We start from the raw sequence: 23,777 nt of genomic DNA, 5'->3' as shown, positions 1-23,777 counted from the left end.
TTCACGCAGCGGTGTTTCCGCCCGCCTGTCAGGCTGTGAGGAGCATCATCTGGACTCAGGACCGACTCCACAAATATGGATATGACTGTGGAGTGTGTGTGTGTTTCAGAAAGGTGTTAGAGGGAGCTGTTGCAAGGATGGATTCACAGGAAAATGAAAAAAAACATTTGGGTTTGGTTTGCACTTGCAGGAATATTTTGCATGTTGTGTGTGTGTGTGTGTGTGTGTGTCATAATAACCGCGTAACCACTGCAGCGTCATTCTCTCCCTGTCTTCTCTCCCCTCCCATCACCACTCCTTCCCCTATATTCCCTCAGCCAGCACGTGCCCAAGCTGTTACATAATCAGCAAAGAGGACTGAATGCATGTATGTAAATGATCAAATTTAAAGGATCACATTCAATTTTTTTTATAGTTAGTGCCAAAGGTGCAGGATTGCCTTGCTAGTGTCGACACACATGTCCTCCTGCAGAAGAAGCCATTTGCTGCCATTTAGTCCTGCACAGGATGAAAAGAACTTCAACACAGCAACAGAATCCATCCTGGTAAACAGGGATGAAGAAACTGGTTTGTGCTTATTTATTGTGCCATGTTGGGTGTTTTCATAGCTGGGCTGTATTATATCACGCTCTGCTTCCTGTCAATCACCTGACAAGCCACAGGAAGGAATGGCAGTCTCCCCCAGGAAATAATCCCTCCAAAACATGTCACCTTACTTCATCTTTTTTTTTTTTTTTTTTTTTTAAGTGAGTGCTAATAAATGTTATAAAAAAATATGCCACAACTGCCCTTTAATGCCCTTTTACAATGAATATCAACACAACATGCTGCAGTTGCTACAGACCCTGTAGCTTGATGTAATAAATGGCAGATAATACAGTAAACAAATTCGATTTTGCAAGAAAAAAACTGTTCATATAACAAAATTTAGGATCAGCTTTATTATCCCTTCGACAGGGAGATTAACCTGGCAGAAGAGCGTCCATATTTTAAAAGCCACATCAGCTAGACATTAAAACATAAGAGCGCTTCAGTGCTTTTAAGGCATAAACATACATAGACTTCTGTGTTGAGGTCAGCTCTCGTCATCCATTATGACTTTGATTTTTTTTTTTTTTTTTTTTTTTTTTTTTTCAACAGCAGTTAGTTTGGTAGCATATCTCTGCCTAAAGTTTGCACTGAGCCAAAAAGGCAAACATGGCAAAAACCCAGAAGATTTTGTTTGACAATCTGGTAAAAAAGAGACCTTAAATCCAGATTGACATTAAAACAAAGTGAGACCACTGTTGCATCCCACTATACTTTGAAGCTGTGCATTTGTCAAATTTTAGTTTGTCATCTGTTTTAGATATTTGTAAGTGGATACCCTTTTGATGACAGGCCCTCTCATGTGATTTGGATTGGGCTGGTACTGTCTCAACAGATCTTGCTGACGTGCATCTTAAGGCAGCTCAGGTGCATGATTTCACTTGTGAACCCAGACAGTGACGTCTGACTTTGCTCCAGGGGGTCCACAGTTGCCGTGTCATCAGTGTACTTGATGTTGCCTGATTGACTGGTATACAGTTGTTAGTGTACAGTGTGTAAAGTACTGGACACAATACACATACTTGTGGCGTTCCTGTGTTGGTGGTGCCATGCCATTCGTCCAACGGCCGATTATTCTGTAACCCTAATAGTCAGAAAAATGTCTCATTGGACCGAAAAGCCCTTTATCCTGAAAACAAACGCCCATTGCTTTGATGGCCCTTTGCGCTGAAAATAAATCCACACTGTGGATTTGTTGGAGATCAGGGACTGCCAGGGTTATGCTGAGTTTTGCATCTCTGTCCAGAAATGCACCAGCCCCTGTTCAGCCTAACCATAACCTGAAGAAACCCCTGCTAAAAACTGAATCTACAGAAAGGACATTTTCCAGACTTTTTGGAATTATGGATGTTCATTTTTGGAAAGCCACGCTGTCAGACCAAGAGGCTTTTTGTCCAGTGAGACCACACCTAGCTAAATTATAACACAAAAATTTAAAAAAAGCTGCATTAAGAATGTGATGTGAATATATCATCACTGGAAGACATTAAATGTTTTACACGACTGAGAGACAGTAATATAATGTGATGTCATTATATCATGCAGTAACTTATCACATGAACAGGTTTTAGTTCATCTTCAACAGCAATTTAGCATCTTTTGACAGTTTATTACATTTTGCAGCAGTTATTACTTTATAAGAAGGACATCGACACTGCATGTACATTTTAGGCGTTCACTAATAATAAAGTGCAGTTCGGTAAAACAGCAGGATGAGCTTCATATTGTTGTAAACTCATGAGTCTTTGTCCCGTCAGTCTCCCCCCTTTCTGATGCAAATATGTAGTGAAATCTCTATCTGTTGCCAGGTAAGATTTAGAGGCAGCTTTGTCTACTTTACACGTCACACTTTTTTTTTTTTTTTTGTCCTGCCTGGCACTCCACATCAGAATCATCCTCACAAACATTGGAGCCAGCCGCTATTGAAGTCCAAGTCACATCAACAAACATCACTTTGTGTTTGCCAACATGCTAATCAAAACCATTAAAACCATTTTACTTCTATATTCTTGTATTTTTTTTCCTGTTATTCTATGGAATTACATACGGGGGCACTGAGGAAAGGCAATTTGCAAATGCCTGAGAAAATCTCACTTTTCCTGCATAAATTTTGATTAAAAGGAAATGCTATGCAGTACTTTTTTTGTTTGCAGTGTTTCTTTATATATTTCTCATACTGAATATAAATTTGTGTCATGCGCTTTTCAGACCACACCGTTACAAGTCGCTTTACAAAGAAACAAAAAAAAAACTGCATAAAATTAACAGTAAAAGCAACAGCACAGTGGTGTAAAAGAAATATGAAAACAAAGTAAAAGCATGAAGGACATAAAAAGCTGAAGCTCCTCAGGCAGGGTGATGGAAAGCCTAGCAGTCATGATGATTTTTTTTTTTTTTTTTTTTTTTTAAGATGCAGCATTTTGCAGTGACATTGGTGTGATCAGCATAAGCAAACCTTCAGAGATAATACTGCGGTGCCTGTCACCCACACTGTACCCAACAGCTGATACCACCAGGTCACATTTGGAGGGAAAAGTTCCTCCCGGCACCAAACAAAAAAGAGTGTGCTGTTCCTCCAGAGGAAACAGAGCCCAAGGTTTCAGAGGTTTTGGCAGTGTCAGGTGGCGAGAGGCATGGAGATCCAACCGAATACTCACAGCCAACACGCTGACTAACCACGCGCCTGTGTGTTTCTCGTTTTTCAGTTTAAGAGGATGCTGAACCGAGAGCTGACCCAGCTGTCAGAGACAAGCCGCTCAGGAAACCAGGTGTCCGAGTTCATCTCTAGCACCTTCTTAGGTGAGTTGGAACATCTGGCACAAAGGAACAAACGGAGCGCACACACCAGTATTTGAGAGATTCAAACCACGGCAGAATAAGAAACTGATTTAAGAAAGAGGGTTGTTTCACACTTGTAGCCTCAGTGTCAAAATATCTGTATATATTGCCAACATTTTGACAAGTGTCTCAGGGCAGTGGAACATGGCAGCATGATTCTCTTAAAACTGCACAGAATTATGACACAGATTGACATCGTATTTTGTTAACAACCCCTTGGAAAATTAGTGAAAATGTTGAAAATCCAACAGTGAGATGCATCTTACAGGCGGGTTTCCTCAAAATGTGATATTGCACAACACCTGGACAAACAGAATATCCACAAATATGATGTTGTACTGATCTAAAAAATGTTTAGTGCTCTGAATTCCTGGAGGCACTCAGATGTTTTAACACAGAGACCAAGCAAAGTGTTGAGGTTGGAGATCTGACTTGAGCTGCTGTCAGGTGGGAATGAATGTTACACCGATCCTTAGCATCTAACAAGTATGCAAATCAGCTGTCCAGCACGACTGCATGGTTCACACGGCAGGGCGGAAAGAGAGAAGGAGGTTTTTATTGTTTTTAAAGGGAGGGAAGAGGACAGGGTAGGAGGAGGAAGTTTCAAGGATAGAGCAGTTCTTAAGGAAAGAGTGAGGAAAAGGAGGAAGGAAGCAAAAAAAGGGATAAGAAAAAGCTGAAAAAATAGAAGAGAAAGAAAGCTGTTTTTCTGAAGGGAAGGAAAGTGAAAAGGAGAGGAGATGGGTGTTTTCAAATGACATAAGAGGAAAGACCTGAGGAACTTTGCATGGCAGAAGAAAGGAGTGGAGGATTTTTCTTCAATGGAGGAGATGAGGAGAGGAGATTTTTTTTTGTACTTTAAAGGGGAGGAAACAGAAAAAGAGGGGAGGAATTTTAAAAAGGAAGGAGGAGATGGGGAGGTTTTGTTAAAGGAGAAGGAGACGCAGTGACAGTTCTCCCAGACTGTGTGGCGTTGCCGTGGCAACGAGGTGAATTATTATTAAGCGGCGTGTTGCGTCAATAGAAGCCTCGGTCTTTAACAAGAGCTGCTGGCAGAATGGAGGTCCAGCCGAGCGAGAATGAAGCCGCCGGTCGGAGGTCGCCGTGACATGAGCGCCTCGGCTCTGAGCCCGGCTCCGCGGGGAAATGAACACCGTGGCTTTGGGCTCGAGAAAGCGGAGACACTCGGTCAGAGGTGAGGCGAGGTGGAGGGCAGCTCCCGGCGCGACGTCACACCGGCCTCTGTGACAGCACCGCGATGCTGCGTGCTCACACAGGTCCTCCTCAGGTCTGGATTTGGCTGGAGCTGATATTCCTGCAGCAGCTGAACACGAGGAGCTGAAATGTTGAGGATGATATGCGGAGGACTGGAGGAAAAGCAGGCTGCCAGTGTTATATTGGTCCTCATTTAGCAAAAAAAAAAAAAGAAAAAAGATTGAGAGTTTCAGCACATCACTTTGTCTGGAGTGGAAACGCATGTTTGTTGTTCAACAAGGCATGCACAGTAGTGACGATGACAAGTCACTGCTGTCATGTGGAAATCTTTTTTGGTGTGTTTCGCTGAGTTGTTTTGGAGGTGTGGTGACTTTCATGTTTCACTACCTTTTCAAAACTTTTTTTCAAAAAAAAAAAAAATAGGCAGTTTATCTTGAAAAGCTGTCAGTTTTTCACCTGACAGCAGCAATATGGACAATGACACCTTACTGCTCCTATCATGCACCTACTGGCATATAGATGAAGCATATCCACTACACTCTTATGTATTTATACCTTATGCTATTTATACTCTTATGTACTTATACCGCTTTATAAGCTGGAACTCTTACTCTTACTGTGTTCTACTTTTCTTTCTTTTTCTTCTGTTACTTATCTGAAATATTTCTTAAAATTTGTGCTGCTTATATAACTTATGCATTACTTTTGTTATATATTACTTCAGAAAGAGACCTACTAATTTCTGCTATTTTTACACAGTACATTTCAATGGTTTTGTGTGCAAGGGGCAATTTTCCTGAGCCGGTAAAACCAATTCTGAGGGGTTTTTCTGCTAAAAAGTAACACAAATGGCTAACTGATCCAAGTCAGACACAAGTCAGTTGTGGTGGAAATAACGTTTACATTTCTCTGTGTGATATTGTGTTGTGGAGACACGCTGTGTATGGCTCACCGACCGGGCCTGTGAGACCTGCTATGCCCAGCAAGGCAGCACATAATGTGATAGACTGTCAAGGCAGACATGGGATCAGATTTCCTTTGACCTTCTGCTATATCAGCTGCAAGGACAGGAGAGCGGGCTTGTTTCAGATCTGCCCGGATGAGTTTGTGTGAAAAGAATCCAGTTTCCTGGTCAGCACTTGGAAGTGTTTTTGTAGCATGTTGTTGTAGTATTACTGGAGTTATAATAGTATTAGTAACAGTTGCAGTAGGGCCACCCCAGAGTGTGGGATGTGTGTTTTGTTTTGGGTAGGAAGGTTCCTGTGAGTGGCAGCTGCTCTGTTGTGATGTGCGGATGAAAAATTAGAATCTGGGGGCGTAATAACAGAAAACACCTTCCAGTACACAAATTAGACACCATGTTTATTTTTATTGCTAAATATTCACCACATCTGCTACTACAGACAACAGTGATCAGGCTTTAACTGTGTGTATGTGTGTGTGTGTGTGTGTGTGTGTGTGTGTGTGTGTGTGTGTGTGTGTGTGTGTGTGTGCTGCAGAGAAGCAGCATGATGTGGAGATCCTGTCTCCACCTTCTAAAGAGAAGGAGAACAAGAGGCCGATGTCCCAGATCAGTGGGGTGAAGAAGGCCACCCACAGCCCGAGTCTGGCACCCACTTGCATCCCCCGCTTTGGAGTCAGCACCCAGCACGAGAGCCTGCTGGCCAGGGTGGGTTTACACACCGCGCACACAGGCACACAGGCACACACACACACACACACACATGCACTGTGTCTCATTGACATTCTGTCTTATTTCTCTAGGAGATTGAAGACATTAATCGTTGGGGTCTTGACATTTTCAAGATAGCAGAATACTCTGGAAACCGGCCTCTGACGGTGGTCATGTACTCCATCTTCCAGGTAGGAGCATCTCCTCTCCTGGAGCCTGCTTCACCCAAAACGCAAAGGACAAAAAAGTTATTTCAAAAAAGTTATTTCAAAACTTATTTCCACATGAATTAAGGAAACAGTTTTAATTGGAGGAGTACTATTATTTTAATTTGTATTTAACCTTTATTTATTTGCATCCAGCCACAGACAGAATTGACCAGTACTGAGCTGATAGCCAGGCTCAGTTTCAAGCCTTACGTAGCACCATAGGAGAGAAAAAAACACTTACTTTGAGGTTTTCTCTGGTTTTGACCTTGTTCCCTGTAAGGAGCGAGAGCTCCTGAAGTCCTTTAAGATCCCACCAGACACCTTCATCACCTTCATGATGACCCTGGAGGACCACTACCATGCTGACGTAGCCTACCACAACAACATTCACGCCGCTGATGTAGTGCAGTCCACCCACGTGCTGCTGTCCACTCCCGCTCTGGAGGTAAGCTGCTCCAGAGGCCTCGAGGCTGTGAGCTGGAACACCCAAAGGCTTCAAACTCACAGAGCACCCCGCTGAAGCTTTACCTCACGGTCACTGTTCTGCAGCTAAAATGATCTAATAATTGGATGCAGTCAAAACCAATGAAATATGGAAAGATAACTGGTTGTATCTATATCTGAAGTTTCTTAGTAACAGAACTTTATGAGCAAATTTAAATGTCTTTACATTTACTCGTATTGAGCATCATTAAACATTTTCTGTCTCAGACAATAAAACACAGTCTTTCTGACCTTCCCATTATTGATAGCTTTTGTGTTCATGATTGATATTAATTTACTCAACAAATTATACCTACCTATATCAAATTATTTGCAAGAGACAGACCAACAAAAATGTATTATCATATACTTTTTGGTGATAATCTTGGAGCATGTGTGAATCTTACTGATTATTCATATAGGATCATACAAGTGATTTTGAATGTTTGACCCATTTACAATTTAATTTAAACTGCTTGCTTTGTGAAAAGATTAGCAGGAATATACAATAACTATATACAAAAATATACAAGTATATACATTTTGTAGATATTAGGCTAAACATGCAACATCACTGGTATTGTCCTTTAAGTATGAAGTATAATTCCAGTATATGAGTTAACACCCTCAAAGTCTTTTTCTTTGTTTTTTTTGTTTTTTTTTAAAACCAAGTTACAGTATAATTCCAGTATGTGCTGTGGTCTGGTTTTCCCAGGCAGTGTTCACAGATCTAGAGATCATGGCTGTTCTGTTCGCCAGTGCCATCCATGATGTCGACCACCCAGGAGTCACCAACCAGTTCCTCATCAACACCAGTAGGTTCCTCCCTCTGTCTGTCCGCAGCAACAACAGCTTGGAAAAAGTCCACAAACTGCCTGAGAGAGAAGGGATCAGGCTGAAAGCATACGTTAGACATTTTAGAACGTCTTGAAATACTTGAACAGAGCGGAAAAATCACTCTGGAACTCTTGAGAACACTTGAGAAGATTTGAAAACACTTGAGTAGTTACACCACTATAGAACAATTTAAGAGATTTTGAAAAAATCAGAATCGTTTTGCTGCAATAAATTTTCCCTCATGTGCTTTAGGGGTCAGGTGATTGAATGTACATCAGTGCTATATTTTACTTCAGTTGTTACCTGCGATATGAAAGGTGTCGGCTCATCATTTAAACAGCTAATTTAGTCAGAATTGTCAGTGTTCCTAGTTAGCGTTGCAGAAGGAATGCTGACAGGAACCAGTGAACAGACTTTTTTGCCATAATGTGATTACAAAGCTTGCCAAATATAACAATGCCAAGCTTTTAATATGCTCATCCTCAGGGCTTATATTTTACCAGTAAATAATATTTCAGGAACAAGGGAGCTGATCAGCAACCACTTTTATTTACCACATGACTTAACCAGTGCTGCTTGTTCAGTAGTCCTAAGAGGCTTCTTGTATACAGGGCTAGGTTACTATTGCACCTTCCTCTCTCCAGGCTCGGAGCTGGCGCTGATGTACAACGATGCCTCGGTGCTGGAGAACCACCATCTGGCTGTGGGCTTCAAATTGCTCCAGGAGGAGAACTGCGACATCTTCCAGAACCTCAGCAAGAAACAGAGGGACTCCCTTCGCAAGATGGTCATCGACATGGTGAGAGAGTCCATTTCATAGGTGACATGCATGCTTGTTCCCTGGCATCAGTGTGCCATACTCCTGCTGTCACAGGCCAGCTTGTTTCTTTGTATTTTGTTCACCACTCAGTAAGGCGTGGGTATAGTAAAATGCAATGCACTGGGTCAGCAGTCAGTTACGGCCATCATTTTTTAAATAGATGGTAACAAATAGAACCCTGATAGTGCAATGTGAGTGGCTCACATGTGCTGCTGTGTGTGGTTGTTGTCCTGCTAGGTGCTGGCCACAGACATGTCCAAACACATGAACTTCCTGGCAGACATGAAGACCATGGTGGAGACCAAGAAGGTGACCAGCCTGGGAGTCCTGCTGCTGGACAACTACTCCGACCGCATCCAGGTTAGAGACCCCCAGATGGCCAGGATCAATGCATTGTCAGAATCACTTTAAAAGGACCATACTAGTGATTTAGTATGTTTAGCCTAATATCTACAAAATGTATTAACATCATGCTTCTGCTAACCTTTTCCCAGAGCAAGCAGTCATTTTTCAAATTTGAAAATGGAGGGATTTTGATTGTATTTTTTGAGATTTTTTGTACCCTTGTATGATTTGTGAAATAGTTTGTTGTAATGTAAAATGTGGGTAAATTCTAGTAAATGGGCCAAACATTTAAAAACACTGGAAGGGTCCAATCCAAGAAATATAGGAGTTTAGACTGATGCAGAGGCTTACTGACAGCTAACACACAAGATAACAGACTTGTAGTACATACTGACCAACACGAGACAATAGTGTAGGACTTCACATATCATACAGTACATATTCCAACATCCAGCAACCTGTAATTAAAGCTGCTGAACTCCAAAATTGGTACACTAATCTCATATGATTATGATGTGGAACTCAGAATGACTCTAACCAGTAGGTGATTTGTTATTTTTTAACTCCTCTGCTCCCACACCACCAACCCACACACACCCGTACACCTCCCAAAGGACATTGTTGCCTTAACCATAGCTGTGACATTTCCAATTCTATAGTTCTATTTCATCCAGTTATCTTCCTTCTCTCCCTACTACAATTGTCTTTTTGTAACAGTGCTTTAAAGCATTTTGACGGTCTAAACATTACCTTGAATTATGTAAGTGTAGCCGCTGAGCGTGGTGCAGTCAGTGTAGTTTAATTTCCTCAGTCACATGACCTGCTCCACTCCAAGGTTACACCAAACATCTATAGTCGAAACTATATCTGTTGTGTCATGTCTCCCCTAAATATTTTGTTATAGAGGCAGCTTTGCCTGGCTTGTATTTTCAGCAGCACAGTCGCTGATGAATGATCATAGAAGTATTGAAGCAATATTATAGGAATACTACAGGCCGTGCCTATGCGTGGCTAATCATCACTTCGATTAAGAATGTGACACTGCTTGATATAGCCTAGTATATAGGCTACAATATAGTGTAGAACTGAGTATTTATAGTATAAAGTTTAGAGAATATTATAGATTGAAGATCGCAAATGAAACGGACATAAGGGCGGGACTGAGAAAAAAGGGCAGTTACAAATCTGTCTGCTTCTTCAGCACCACGGACAGCAACATGGATTTATAAACACAGCACAGTGAGGCTGCTGGTGTTTCAGAGCCGTGGTCAGGGCCATGGATTCTATCTTAAACAGTCAGATAAAGGATCAGTGAGTCAGGCAGAGTAGACTAACATATTCAACTAAACAACCCCTCTGCCCCTGCAGTCTCTTCTCTACTAGCGGGGATGAATTGTGGTCATTTTGCCAACAAGGGGGATGGCATCCTCCTCATATCCCCTCAAATCACCTACTGATTCTAGCCTACTACAATCACAATGACAAATCAGTAATAAGCAGTGTTACTTGACAGGTATGGGAGGCAGTGTGTCCCTACAGTAACCTGCTCCTGTTCATACACAACCAACATGTAGCGCACAGCTGTGTGCACGTTTATGTGTCAAGGTGCTGCCACCTGCTGGAGATATTGTGGCCACTGCATCTATATTCCACTGAAGTCTTCCCTGCAGTCTTCTCTTCTCAGTATATTGTCATGATATAGACTCGGGACTGAGCTATAATTGCCTTCATCTGTTTGACACCATACAAGGGAAATATATTAATGCTATCATAATATCATAAAACTTCATCAGGTGCCATTTTGGTGCTATATCTTTTAATATGTAGACCACGTGAATGCTGATAATTTAATCGCAATATAAGTAAATAATCCTACTGGCTACTGTAATAAATATAAATTCTGAGTGACTGTCCTCCCCAGGTTCTGCAGAACATGGTTCACTGTGCTGACCTGAGCAACCCGACCAAACCACTGGAGCTGTACCGCCAGTGGACGGACCGCATCATGGTGGAGTTCTTCACCCAGGGAGACAGGGAGCGCGACAAGGGCATGGAGATCAGTCCCATGTGTGACAAACACAATGCCTCCATAGAGAAGAGCCAGGTAACCCCTCCTAGAGAGCAAAAAAAAAAAAAAAAATCCTCATGGTGTTACTTCTCGTAATTTGCCAGTTATTTCCACCTAGAAATGTAAGTATACTTAAAAAAAATTATGATATATACTGATGGATTAAAACAATTATTTGGAAGTGGTAGCAGTGTTTTCTTATTTAGGTAGAAAGCAGGTCATCTTTGCACCATCTTGCAGGTTACTTCCTGGTTGCATGCTTGCTCAAAGACTTTTGAACTCTCTGATATGGCATGAGAGCAGCAAAAGCCTCCTCCCTCTTACACCCATCATACTCACAACAGTAATAAGATTTCAAATGCCTCCAGACCTTTGCACATCACTTCCAAACCGTTTTGTCAGTCGAATTTATCCAAAATATCTTCCTGAAAATACCCAAATAGCGTCTGAACAGCCTTCGTTGTGAGTACACACAGTGGCAAAAGTACAACAAGTAACGTCATTAATATCCTAATATATTCTTGTGGTTGTCATTGTGATCAGGTGGGCTTCATTGACTACATCGTCCACCCCCTGTGGGAGACGTGGGCCGACCTGGTGCACCCTGACGCCCAGGACATCCTGGACACTCTGGAGGACAACAGGGAGTGGTACCAGAGCATGATCCCCCGCAGCCCTTCCCCCTCCAGCCCCGAGGAGCGCCACACCGAGGAGGGGCCCGGAGGAAGCACAGGGGGGACCACCCCATCAGGAAGTGGGGGAGGAGGAGGGGGCGGGGAAAAGTTCCAGTTTGAACTCACCCTGGAGGAAGAGGAGGAGGAAGAGGAGGAGGACGTGGAGTCTGACCTGGAGAGCCCCCTGGAGGAGGAGGACGCCCCGCTAGGTGGGAAGCAGCGCCGAGGCTCCTCCTCCTCCCTGTCGTTGTCCCCGGACCCCCGTAGCAGCAGTGGCAGTAGCAGGTACCGCCCCCCCTCGCCGCACCCGTCGCGGACCCTGAGCTTGGCCACCATGTCGGTGCGGAGTCCCCTCACTCCCCATAGGACGTTGGCCTCCCCAGGGCTGGAGGGGGGCGAGCGGGACAGAGACCTGAGCCAGGATGGCGACGGAGTGGCTTGCCTGCGCATGGGCACATAACAGCCAGCACAACCTGCCCCGCCCCACCCACAGAAGAGAGGAAGAGGAGGAGGCAGGGCAGGGCAGGCCTTTTTCCAATAAAGTCTGTAATCACCACAGTCCCTTTACACTGGAGACAGCCCTCTCTGGAGAACAGGGGGACTTTCCCCCTCTGTTTTTTCTTTTTAAATCTTGTCAAACAAGAATGGTTTTAGCCTCTCTTTGGGTGCTTGATCGGCCTTTTGTGTCCCGTCCTGCTGTGTTGTAGCTTCATTTCGGAGTGTCCCAGAAACAGACTGCTGCATTTAAAACGGGAAGGAGCGAAGCCCAGTCATGGCATTCTAACGAGAACAAAAAAGGAAAAAGAAATGTCTTCCTCCAAATAAACTGTTTGTGACTTTCACACGAGCAGCGGATAAGGATTGCAATCATATGACAGGGTCTTGGGAATTATTTTGCACCATTGTTTTAATTTGGATATGAAACTGTTGAGTTCAGTCAGTATAAGTGAGTATTGTTTCTTTTGTTTAAGAATGATGTGAATGATGAATCATTTTACCAAATACAGGATGTAGATGAGCAGCGAGAGAATCGACCGACCTAAACCTCAGGGTATGAAGAGAAAAATAATTCAGATGTAGCACAGATGCAGTGGGTACCCCTGACCTCTGACCCCATTTCCTGTTTGAATTACCTCCATGCCAGAAACGCCCACCTGTCTCGTCTATACGTTGGAGTAAAACCCTTTACTAGAAGAATTGGAAAATCAAGCAGCTAAATAATATACAAACTTGTAGCATCATGAAAATCAAACGCTGCATTTTAATGTGTCCTAAAAGACATGGTTTGTGTTCCGGGGTACCCCAGTCTTCACCTCTTTAAGATCCAAAAGACACCATTTGCTGAATTAGTTTGATCGTTGTTTTTTTTATCTGATGTGATGCTTTTTTTTTTTTTTTTTTTTTGTTAAGGTGTCACCATTTCAGATTTGATTTGGGATAGTTGTTCGTTTTGTGTTTGCCGGTCTCGTCTGTGTTTCTGTGCTTCAAAAGCATTTTTATCAGGGTGCCTCCACAGTAGCACTTTACCGTTTCTGCCGTCTAGCTCTCCTGTTCCGTCTCCAAAGGGCTTCACCCCCTGTAGGCCTGCTCATCACACAAACACAGTACAGGATGTTTGACTAGAAGGTACCACGAGGCAGTGCCGCAAACTAACAAGACCAGCCAGCGCCCCGTTGATTCCGAAATATTCTCCAGCCAATGCGGTTTCTTAGCCGTCAGCGAGCAGGTTGGCTGCTCGCTAAAGCGCCGAGAAGTTTTAGTCGACAGAAATTCATTTGCGTTCGTCTGTCAGCTGGTTGTGAGCTTGGAATTATAAGACTCTGTGTCATCTGTGTCCCTTAATCACAAACTGCAAGCACAATTTGAGTGTTTCAACTTAAAGACCAATCCACCAAGGCTGAACCTTCCTATTTAAAGGGATAGTTCACCCATTTTGAAAATATAGCATTTCACTCCCCCCTCTATCTGTTCTATAGGACAGTAGTGGCTCTATCTTCCTCTCATTGTTACTGAGTGCTGGATACTGGCTGGATGCTCCAAATGCTAACTGTTAGCCTCCTGCCATTGACGTGGATTTCCCCCCAGCTAACATCCTTAAAAATATCCGCCGTGATCCACTGAAAAGAAGGTGTATCATCACTTTACAATTATTGCTTTCCAAAACTAAACACACATATGACTACCGAGTCCACACAGACAATGGTTTTGCTCAAACTACTGTTTATAGCTGTAATTTTCCTGTTATCAAAATCCGGAAAGATCCAGTAACTGCTGCACTTTGAGGCACTTGCCAGCCACCGCAGCACAGACAGCTTAGAACGCACAAGAAAATAGTTCCACCGGATTTTTTTTTTCTTTCCTGAAAACACTCAAACTTTTTTACACCATTTCAGGCTGTAAAAAAAATCTGCTACACATCAAACTCAGACTTTTAGTCAAGAATTTTAGGGAATTAAAGTGGTTATTTTTAAGGATATTAACGGGTGTCTAAGGTTTGTTACTGAGTGCTGGATGCTCCAAATGCAATGAGAGGAAGATAGCACCACTACTGTACTTTTCAAAAGGGGTGAACTATCCCTTTTAACTGCAGCCGTTTGATGTCTTCAATCTGATCGGAGGCAGGAGGATGAAAACACTCTACCTGCAGTCTGACCTGCTCGTGACGACACTGCCTGTTTAATTACATGAGTTTGTTTTTTTTCCCCAAAATGCCAGCGGGAGCCTTATGATTCCAACATCACTTTGTTAATTTGAAGCCCTGCTGAGGGGTGTTGCAGTGGAGATAACGAATCAGCCTTTTCAAACCCTGCTGGCAGAAGTGAATTTGCCTCTGGTCTCATACAGCTCATTGTTCCATCCAGTTCTCTGTCTTATTTGGTGGTGGAAACTCCTTGACTGGGATAACTGTGTGCCATAAGTGTTTAAAAGACACAAAACACCTGCCAGCCTAAGATGCTCTACATTTTTACACTAGAGATTTTAACCTGATGATTGTATCAAAGTCACTGACTTTATAGTGTTAGTTTTTACAAATGATAAGAAACATTAACAGTATTTAAAGCAGATGATTTACTAGATTTTTGTGCAGTATAGGCTCAGTCCGTCCAGCCCTTTCCTAACCGGATCGAGATTTGAGAATGTGTGTAGTTTCAGGAGTACATTACCGTTTCTGTAACGTTCAGTCTAGAGCTGTGTTTGTCGATGTCACTGAGGTTTTAAAAAAAAAAAAAGCCAGGAAGTCAGCGAGCACTACAGAAGATTTGATGCGTTTCCTGGTTAGGCCGTAGTAGAAAACACTAGTCAATCAGTATTCCATTAACTCAGCTAGTAAGCTTTATTGCTCAGCCTTACATGTACTAGGAGTGGCTGGAGCCTCGTGTCAAAGGACCGTCCCACCGATGTTGACGTGTCGGCCCAAACCAGTCTTGGCTGGATGATACTTAATACCTCACAGTGCCATTTGACTCATGTTTCCTTTGAGATATTTCCAAGGTTCCTACATAGCTCTTTGGAAATGTGGAAAATTATGAAAGGAACTGCAAAAGACTCTGGAAAAGTATGAAAATATGTATTCGCTGTCACAAAAAACAAACTTGTATTTCCAATTTGGTAACAAAAAGTAAAACAATCTGTATATCTGAGCTAACACACTCTCAGATCCACTGTCATTTCACACAGTGATATTTGTGAAGAATAATTTGTTTTAGAACGTCACCGCCGACATCATACTGAACACCTGCTGATGCAGCTCTGTGAACGGTATGGTGTTGGAACATGGATTTAGGAACTATTTTTTTCCTGACTGAGCATCCTCTGGTTCTAGTGCATCTCAAAATGAACTTTAGAGGCCCCAAAACCCCAGGAAACTGTGAGGTGAGAAGCACCGTGAAGCCCTGCTGCGCACGCTGTGCTGCGTTGTCCGAGCAGCGCTGCCACATGTCAGTGTCACGGCTCAGGTGTTTCATGTTGGCCTCACGCCACAAACTCAAGACTGGTTCTAAGACAACAGCAGGACTATCACTTTTTTCCTCTAATTCAGTGACTAAGTACTTAGTCTATCAAATGTCATAAATAATGAGGAATGCCTTTGACAACTTAGTAGAGAAAAGTGATGTTTCCAAATTTCCTCCATACAGCCTAAAACCCCAACAAATATTCACTTTATCACTATAAAAGGAAAAATGGACGTGAAGAGAAAGTGAAGTGTTTTCTCCCTTTGAGCCTCCTTTACTTCTTCACATTTGTGTGAGCTACCTGCTTTTTCTATAAAACAAATTCATGTTTTCTTGAGTTCCTCAGCACAGACTCCCCAAAAAAGAAAAAGGAAAAAAAAAAGTAAGCCTACTGTACGCTGTGTTTACACTGCCTGGAACAAGTGACCCAATTTGTTTTGTTTTGTTTTTTCTTCATGTGGCAAAGATGTCTTTACAGTCTAACCAGGCAAAAAACACCTAGAATTTGGCATTTTTAGATCTGAGTTTAGCCAAATTCATATGTGGAAAAAAAAATTCCATGAGGAATCTGCTATCTGTCAGTGTGACTCGAACCAAACCGAGCAGATTGTTCAGATCATTGAAACCTCAAATTCACTTGATTTCTTTCAAAAAACAAAGGAAAAAAAGGTAATGAGCAAATTAGCAAGAAATTACAGAAAAATAGCCAAACATTACCTGAAAATAAGCAAAAAAAGGGTAGCTCTCATAATTTGTGCTTTATTATATATAAAATTAAATAGCAGAGAAAAGTGCCATAGTCACAAAATTACCGCCAAAAAATTAAAAAAAAAAAATAATACAAAATTACAAAAAAATTCCCCTTCAAAAAGACTTCAGCCACTTAACTTGAAATCAAGTTAAGTGGGTGAGGTAAAGCTCAGCCACAGGCTCCTGGGCTTCCAGGGTCACTTGTTTCAACACTTTGATTTATGTCGACTTCAGCTGCGTCTGATTCAGGCAATTAATTGGAATATGACAGGAAGACCTGAGGTGTAAAGTTAATCCTTCCAGTCCACATCAGGTGCACATAAATGTCATTTTTCCTCTCATATTTAACTCCAATACTCAGCAACACAAAGCCACTCTCCTCCAGTTCACAAAAGCTTTCTTGTTAATTTTAAATAAAATTCCTGGGTAGTTAACATGATCAGCAAGAGCCACAGTGGCTGCTAAGAAAAGAGCGCCACCTACAGAAACTCTGACTCCAGCAACAGAACAACTAAAGAAAATATATTAAGATGTCCCAGTCCTGCCCAGTTTGATTGACAGGTGAGTTCTGGAGGTGCAGTGCAGAAACACCACACAGCTTAGCACCAAAGTCAAAGGCAAGAAGCAGGAATCTCCCCGGCTACCATCTGAAGGTCAAAATCTGTCCGTTTGAAGTGCCTTGATGGCTTTAATCAATACAGAACAGAAAGCTATCCAAAAAAAAAAAAAAAAAAAAAAAAAAAAAAAAAAAAGTTTAGCATGGTATTCTCACCAGACGGATTTGAAACTGAGGCTCCGTTTTCAGATGCACTAGAACGCTGCAGCCTGTCCACTCAGCAAAGCGGCTGCTCATCAGCTCAGTGGTGAGCAGCCGGTGGGAGGTATTAAGTGGCATCGAGGCAGGACGGGCCCTCGGGAACACGTTGGTGCCATACAGTGTTAAATGTGTTGACAAGCAGACCGGCGCCACCTCTGGTGCTGTGCCGCGCCGACACTGCCGCCGTTCACGTCCACGTCGTCTCGTTTTCTCAGCCTCCGTGTTGTGCACAGTTCTACAAGATGATATTTATTCCTAATCCGTGTCTGTCAAGACAAAGTACTGTAAAATAAGACTTTTGATTTCACAATCTGGAGCCTAAGGAAAAAAAAAAAATCACGTATACTTTACAAAGGATGTATACATCTGCCACTCCAATGTCTGCTGAGAGACAGATCAGATCTTGTTTCTCATTTTAAGCCAAACGAGTGTCGGGAGTTCAGGGTGTTTTAAGTGGAAAATGCCAATAAATTATATGGAAATTTACATCATGCTGCCTTTGTTTCTTATTATACAACGACCACGTCACTTTCTCCACAAATCCATACATGCATGTGACATAAGAGCACTAAAATAAAAGAAAATGAAACCAGTAAATAAGTTAGTCGGCACTTTAATGATTGTACAAACTGTTAGTTGACATCCTCTAAGCTTTACATAATCCTGTGTTTCTTCAGAACCTCCAGGCAGGGAATGGAAAGGTTGTGGGGTTCAGCATACGCTCCTGTCCAGTTTGACCAGGGCTCCGGTGCAGGCAGGGGGCTTCCCACCCTGCAGGGAAACCACAGCTTTACACTGGAGTCCCAGTATGTGACACCATGTTACACTGGCAACTTCAATACAAAATACTGTAGGAATAAGAGGTGCCTTATGGGCCAAGTATATGAAAACTGTGGAGGAAAATGTCTTGGTTGCACTGATGTAGATACTAGTGATAGTAATCTAATGTAACAGATGTGACATACTGTGATGCCACAGCATCAACTCAGACACAGCGAGGGTTGGGTAGTAACACTAACAACTGTAACAGTGTTACACACTAAAAATGAGACAACTGGCCTGTGATCGGGACAGTTTTGAAAAGCAGCCCTGCACATGGCACTGGCAGAGCAGTGGCCCGGGCGTAAGCAGGGGGAAGTGACTCCTCACCTTGTAGAGCTGGCACACCAAGTGGAAGAGTGATGACATGGCCCTGTCCTGATTTTCGTCGGTGTATTCCTGCAACAGAGCAGCACGTGACGTGTCATCTGTGACCTTCACTCTTACATATCAGAACTGCACAGAGCCATCGTTTTAAAATCAAGGGGCTCCTTTTTTACTTGTTCATCAGCAGCTTGAGATGCATGTGTGCAGAGCGTGCTGAGACACCAGCCTTACACTCAGCCCTGCAACACAGCGCACTGTGTCGCCTTGTTGGAGGCACCTGGGCACCTCGCTCACGTCACCGGTGCTGGGAGTTTGTGATTTTCCAAATTGAGAATGTTTCCTGGTGGCAGATTATCTCATTGGTCGAATTAAGCCACAGTGGGCGGAGCCAAAACAGTTACATTAGCAAGTCACATTAGATTGAAGCCAAATGAAACAGACATGGAGTATTTTAAAAACCACGCTGATTGGATAATCCAGGCTTAATTGAGCTTCAAGTTAAACTGCTATGGTAACCGATCCCTCCAGGCAAGCTTCAACTCCGGCTAAACACCAAGTTCATAAAATGTGTAGGCTTTATTTTTAAAACTGCACCCCACCCCACCCCCCTAACAATCACCATTTCATTTATGGATTTCATATTAATTGCTGGATAATCTAAGATTATGGCACTTATTTTTGAAAGTATAATAATTCAACAATGTTTGCATTCTTACATGAGCTACGTGGTTTGGTCAGGACGGTCACCCGATGTCGGGGTCAACTACCAGCTCCTCAGCAGGGGTGAGAGTCACTGGGTAACATGCAAAACAACACTATCACTATTTTACCCGCAATGACGGTATCACGAAATAAGCGATTCTGTGATATATATAGTCAGATAATCAGCTATTATACCCCATGATATCTGTAACTGAGGAAGAAGAAAAAAATACTGTGGAAAAGGCAAAATAATTTTCCAATGAGCAGGAATCAGTCCTGTTTCTCAGCAGTTCAATCTGCACAGCCGCCGCAACACGAACATGACAGACCAGTTCCAGTGAACACACTTAAGGCAGGGAACAAACAACTCATAGGAACTCACATTTGCATTTTTGCAAATGAAGTTGAAACCTCAGGACTTCAGCGTATGGCAACTTGCTTTTAGGATCAACAAATGAACATTTGCCCACAATAAAGACTAAATACTTTGCATCAAACAAAAATGTCCCAACGTGCTGCAGTTTTAAGATATGCTCATGTATTTAATCTAGTGTGGTTTTTGCTGCTTTGGTGTGTCCATTCCTTTCTGCCGTAATGAATTTAAAGATGTAAGAATTGCTGCTTTTAGGCGATGTGCGTGTTCATGTAATGATTGTGTAAGCCTGGATTGAATTAGCCACACTGATTTAGCAGCGGCTGCCTGTTGTAAAACCGAAATAGCTCCGTTCAAAAGGTCACTCAACTCAAACTCAAGTCAGGCTTTGTTAAGAAAGCCTGGACTCTTTTAAGCGTACTTTGGAAAATACTAAGCCGAGGTAATAGACAAGGAAGCTCATATTATGAAGGCTGCTGCTCTGCTTCTAACAGAAAAAAATGTTTTGCTTTTGTTTAGCTCAGTGGTTCCCAACCCAGTCCTCACACCCCTCCTGTCCTGCAGGTTTTTGTTCCAGCTCCACTCTTGCACACCTGACCCAGTTAAGGCCCATGCACCTTCACACATGCCCCGTTCAGGTAGATCTGTTTCAGCCAATCAGCATGGAGCCCTTAAATTTTTGTAAAACTAAAACTCCTACAACTAGTCTGTTGTCATTTACCCCATTGAAGGTGACCCAGGGGACGTGGGTGTGCGCAGGACTCAGAGCTCTGGTCATGATGGCGTTGTTGTGCATCAGCTTGAAGCCCATCTCTCCTTTCACACAGGAGTCGACGCTGGACCACGACACGGCGGGGGCATACAGCTGGAGACACTGAGCCAGCAAGACAGGGCAGCCGTTAGTGCAAGCACACGTGCACCATCGCCAGTAGAGTCAAAAATCTGATTATATGATGGTTTCCCCAAGATTTTTTATTCAAGCAAAACCTGACCAGTTGATTGGTGCAGGTAATAAAGAAGCCTACATTTTCTATGATTCCCTTTGAAAATATCACCCTGGAAAACCTGTGGAAAACAGTGTAAAGCACAGCAGCCAGAGGGTGACATTTTTCTTAGGCTCTAAAGTCTTCTATGGACTTAACTTTTGCATTCATGATAAAGCTCATAGTGTATCAGGTGCTTTACCAGAGTACGTTAAATTATGCCAGTGATTATGCTTCTGCCAAACTGCAGAGAGCCACAAACAAGAGGGCAGAGAGAGGGGGAATAACATGCAGCAAAGGTTTAAGAAAAGCCTCATGGTTCAGCCTTAACATTTCAAGAATATAAGCTTCACTGTTTTCCCTAAATCAAATAACGCTAAGGTGAGTCAGCTAAGGTGAGACCTGCCACATGTGTGTTTGTACATCTACTCGTCACCCATTATTTTACTTCAGGATCAGATGCATGTATTCAAGAATAGTCCCCAGACAACAGAAACAGGTTTCTACCTAAAGCAGGTTCTAATCGCCCAGGTTTTGGAAAAGAGGCATTTTGCGGAGGGCTGGACACTCACAGGCTGGGCAGCGTTGAGGACATTGGCTGATGATTCCATGCAGTAGACGACTTGAAACGCGGAGTGGCCGGCTAAATGGATAATGCAAGCCTGAGGAACAGATCACGAATCCAAACTGGATTAATCGAGGAGGAAGAAAATGTGATGGCTAGAGGTGCCAACTAGCAGTGATGCAACAGACATCATGCAAACCTCAATCATGTTGCCTTGGCATTCAGGCTCTCCATGTTGACAGGTGAAAGGAGAATTTGCTGATGGAAGTTCCTGGGAAGGAAAAAAAAAGAAACATCTTCTTCAAAATCTTTCTCCACATTGCCATAGAGCATCCTGGTAATACACTTTATACCTACATTTGTTGCCATAGCTCAACTTTTTCATGCTTAGGCTGTTTCTCCCAAGACACAGCCAACATTTTGTCAAGTTCTCAAGAAAGTCGTTGCGCTTCAGTCCCTCATCAGGTGTATTCTATTTGCTCTGAATTCAAAATTTGCTCACAATTTAGTTGTAAAAACACAATTTCACCTTAATTTTGAGCAAATCAGAGTTTGCTCCATTAGATCTGCTATCCCCACATGCCAACTTCTTAAAGCAAGGGATGCATTATTATTTATTAATTTCTTCAACCTGTGGTCCTTGACAGGCTACAAAATCATAATCACTATTAAATACATCATGCTTTCTATGTGGTGACTTTTGTTTGTAGTAACATCCTTGTTTTTGGTAACTAATAATAACTCCCATTTTTCAGCCACTGTTGATTTTGAAGGGCATAATTATCAACGGTGCTTCAAAATCAAAACTGTATTTGCAGCATTGCATGATTTAAAATTTGCCATCCTCTGTTATTGAGAAAAGATTAGACTGTTGAGGCCTTCCCATGTCTCACCCTTTTCCAAGCTGGGACCCCCAGTTTTGAAAGTCACAGTCATAGCAGACCAAGTTTAGCATAGTTCTGTGTTGCCCCAGAGAGTTGGCGTACCTTAGCATTGCCATAGGGGACCAGGTTGACAGTCATGATGTCTTGCAGCATCGTCCAGGTGGGAAAGAGCTGCTGAGTGATGAAGGCCCTGCAGCCTGGACACAGACTCTCATAATACAGAGTGACCTCGACTGGAGGAGCAGCTGAGAGGGGCTTGGTGGCATTCAGCTCCATACACTGCTTCTGAACCTACACATGACGCAAGGACATCACATGGAAAACAATAGAACTGTTCAATATCACTTTTCCTCTCTGGCCAAAGAGTTGCTGTGATTGGATCAAAATCTAAATCAGGACATGGATTAGTAGAAGACAAACTGACACACAGTGGATACCAAGAGGGATAATTCCTGTCTGCTTTGTAGAGGTAATTACAAGCAGGATATGGTATTTAAAAAAAAAAAAAAAAAGACTGGTTTCAGGTGTCAGAGTGTGTCAGCCTAAGCAGCAAACACTGCCAAGTCAAGTTTATCAAAGGGAGGCTGCTGCCATTTTCATGCCTCCAGTCCACTGATACTCACCAGGCCTGATTGCCGTTGTGATCAAGGGGAGAACAGCCAAATTAACAGTTTAGCTTCTGCAGGGTAAAACGCAAACAAGACAAAGTGGACGTCCGGGCCTTGTCTCCTCACAGCTCAGACTCGTGGATTTGACTGTCCCTGCGTTCCAAATCGCATACTTATACTTTTTACTTTTAGTATGTACTGCAGCTGCCCTTACAAAGTATGTAGTTTAGTATGTATTGGGACATACTAATTATTTTTTTCCCTACTAAATAGTATAGTAGTATGAGTATTGGAACGCAGGGCCTGAGCTGCAGGATCTGCAGTCACATGTTACTTCCTGGGAAATGCAGGACATCTGGTGCTCAATTTCCAAAGCATGATCCTCATTTAAGTTCAGACAAGGGAATCTTTGACTGAACTCATGATGAAAGATGAGGTTTTGGGAAAAACAACTGTAAACAAACAGTTTCCCCCCCAGAGCAGATACAGGTTTCTGCATTCATAATAACAGCCAACTGCTAACTGGACATGTTGGGAAGTCGTCTCAGCATTGTCGGCTACACACCTGGCCAATAATAAAATGGACCACAAGGACAAGAGAATCCAAATGAATCTTTATATTTGACGTTGTTTAGTTGACAGTTGTTTGAAAATGGCGTATGGATGTAACAGCAGAGTACATCTCACTTTTTAGATCACCAACATTCAAACCACCAGCAGTAAAGAGTCAAAAGAGTTCATTCCCTCTGAATTTGGAAACCACAACAACCAGTCAGACAGACTGCTTAGTAAAATGTAAAACAATCCCTGTCACCTTTGCTTTTATTCCATTTCTGCTACTTATGCTTTTGTCTTTCATAAGAAATCCACTGTTGCAGGAATATAATGAAGGCCTTCACTCCTGTATTTTAGTTTACTTGTACTGCTGATAATATAAGAACTGAAGTCACTTTCACTAAAAATACAAATCTCCTTATCCTGCAAATGGTTGACTGCCTGTTAAATCTACTCACCTTGCATTCTATTGCAATTTCCAGGGAGCGACACCACTGTGAGGGAGGGTAGGGACAGGACGGCTTGGGGTGAGACCTTCCATCACTTCTCTGGACAGGTAAGTAGAGTAAAAAGACAACCAACAGGCGGGCAAACTTCATGTCAGCAGTCATGGAGAGAGAAGAGTGAGCGCGCTGAGCTGAGCACAGCGGTGGTTCCACAGAGGCTCACTGAGGCTCCTCCTCAGTCTAAAT

General features: G+C 42.7%; 2 protein-coding genes across 6 annotated transcripts in view; one reads left to right on the top strand and one right to left on the bottom strand.

Annotated features, from left to right (window-relative positions):
- Nucleotides 1-17,755, top strand: part of LOC115357591 (cAMP-specific 3',5'-cyclic phosphodiesterase 4D) — a 119,612-nt gene extending 101,857 nt beyond the window's left edge. For 3 of the 5 annotated variants that reach the window (XM_030049144.1, XM_030049143.1, XM_030049146.1), the window contains 9 exons: nucleotides 3,294-3,387; nucleotides 6,141-6,310; nucleotides 6,406-6,504; nucleotides 6,803-6,967; nucleotides 7,721-7,820; nucleotides 8,487-8,641; nucleotides 8,900-9,022; nucleotides 10,929-11,111; nucleotides 11,619-17,755. In XM_030049144.1, coding sequence (XP_029905004.1) covers nucleotides 3,294-3,387; nucleotides 6,141-6,310; nucleotides 6,406-6,504; nucleotides 6,803-6,967; nucleotides 7,721-7,820; nucleotides 8,487-8,641; nucleotides 8,900-9,022; nucleotides 10,929-11,111; nucleotides 11,619-12,209 — 1,680 coding nt within the window. In that variant the 3' untranslated portion in view covers nucleotides 12,210-17,755. The remainder of the gene's footprint in view (nucleotides 1-3,293; nucleotides 3,388-6,140; nucleotides 6,311-6,405; nucleotides 6,505-6,802; nucleotides 6,968-7,720; nucleotides 7,821-8,486; nucleotides 8,642-8,899; nucleotides 9,023-10,928; nucleotides 11,112-11,618) is intronic. The other 2 variants (XM_030049147.1, XM_030049145.1) reach the window with 1 other exon arrangement.
- A 111-nt stretch (nucleotides 17,756-17,866) lies between these two features.
- Nucleotides 17,867-23,777, bottom strand: LOC115357592 (gamma-interferon-inducible lysosomal thiol reductase). Its single transcript, XM_030049148.1, has 7 exons — nucleotides 23,544-23,777; nucleotides 22,025-22,213; nucleotides 21,238-21,309; nucleotides 21,046-21,135; nucleotides 20,212-20,364; nucleotides 18,419-18,487; nucleotides 17,867-18,040 (listed from the first exon to the last, which is right to left on the bottom strand). The coding sequence occupies exons 1-7, from the start codon at nucleotides 23,694-23,696 to the stop codon at nucleotides 17,981-17,983; spliced, it is 786 nt and encodes a 261-aa protein (XP_029905008.1). The 5' UTR covers nucleotides 23,697-23,777; the 3' UTR covers nucleotides 17,867-17,980.

The sequence above is a fragment of the Myripristis murdjan genome, chromosome 4 (assembly GCF_902150065.1).
Source record: "Myripristis murdjan chromosome 4, fMyrMur1.1, whole genome shotgun sequence".
Taxonomy (NCBI): Eukaryota; Metazoa; Chordata; class Actinopteri; order Holocentriformes; family Holocentridae; genus Myripristis; species Myripristis murdjan.
The sequence above is the reverse complement of the archived record's forward strand: the minus strand, read 5'-3'. Positions and strand labels throughout refer to the sequence as shown.

Bases quoted from the DNA above. Each gene is read 5' to 3' on its own strand.
- LOC115357592 (XM_030049148.1), bottom strand. From the start codon at position 23,696: ATGACTGCTGACATGAAGTTTGCCCGCCTGTTGGTTGTCTTTTTACTC. The intron at 22,214-23,543 runs GTGAGTAGATTT...CGTCATGTGTAG, and splicing joins AAATTGCAATAGAATGCAAG to GTTCAGAAGCAGTGTATGGA. The intron at 21,310-22,024 runs GTACGCCAACTC...TTTCCTTCCCAG, and splicing joins TCCCCTATGGCAATGCTAAG to GAACTTCCATCAGCAAATTC.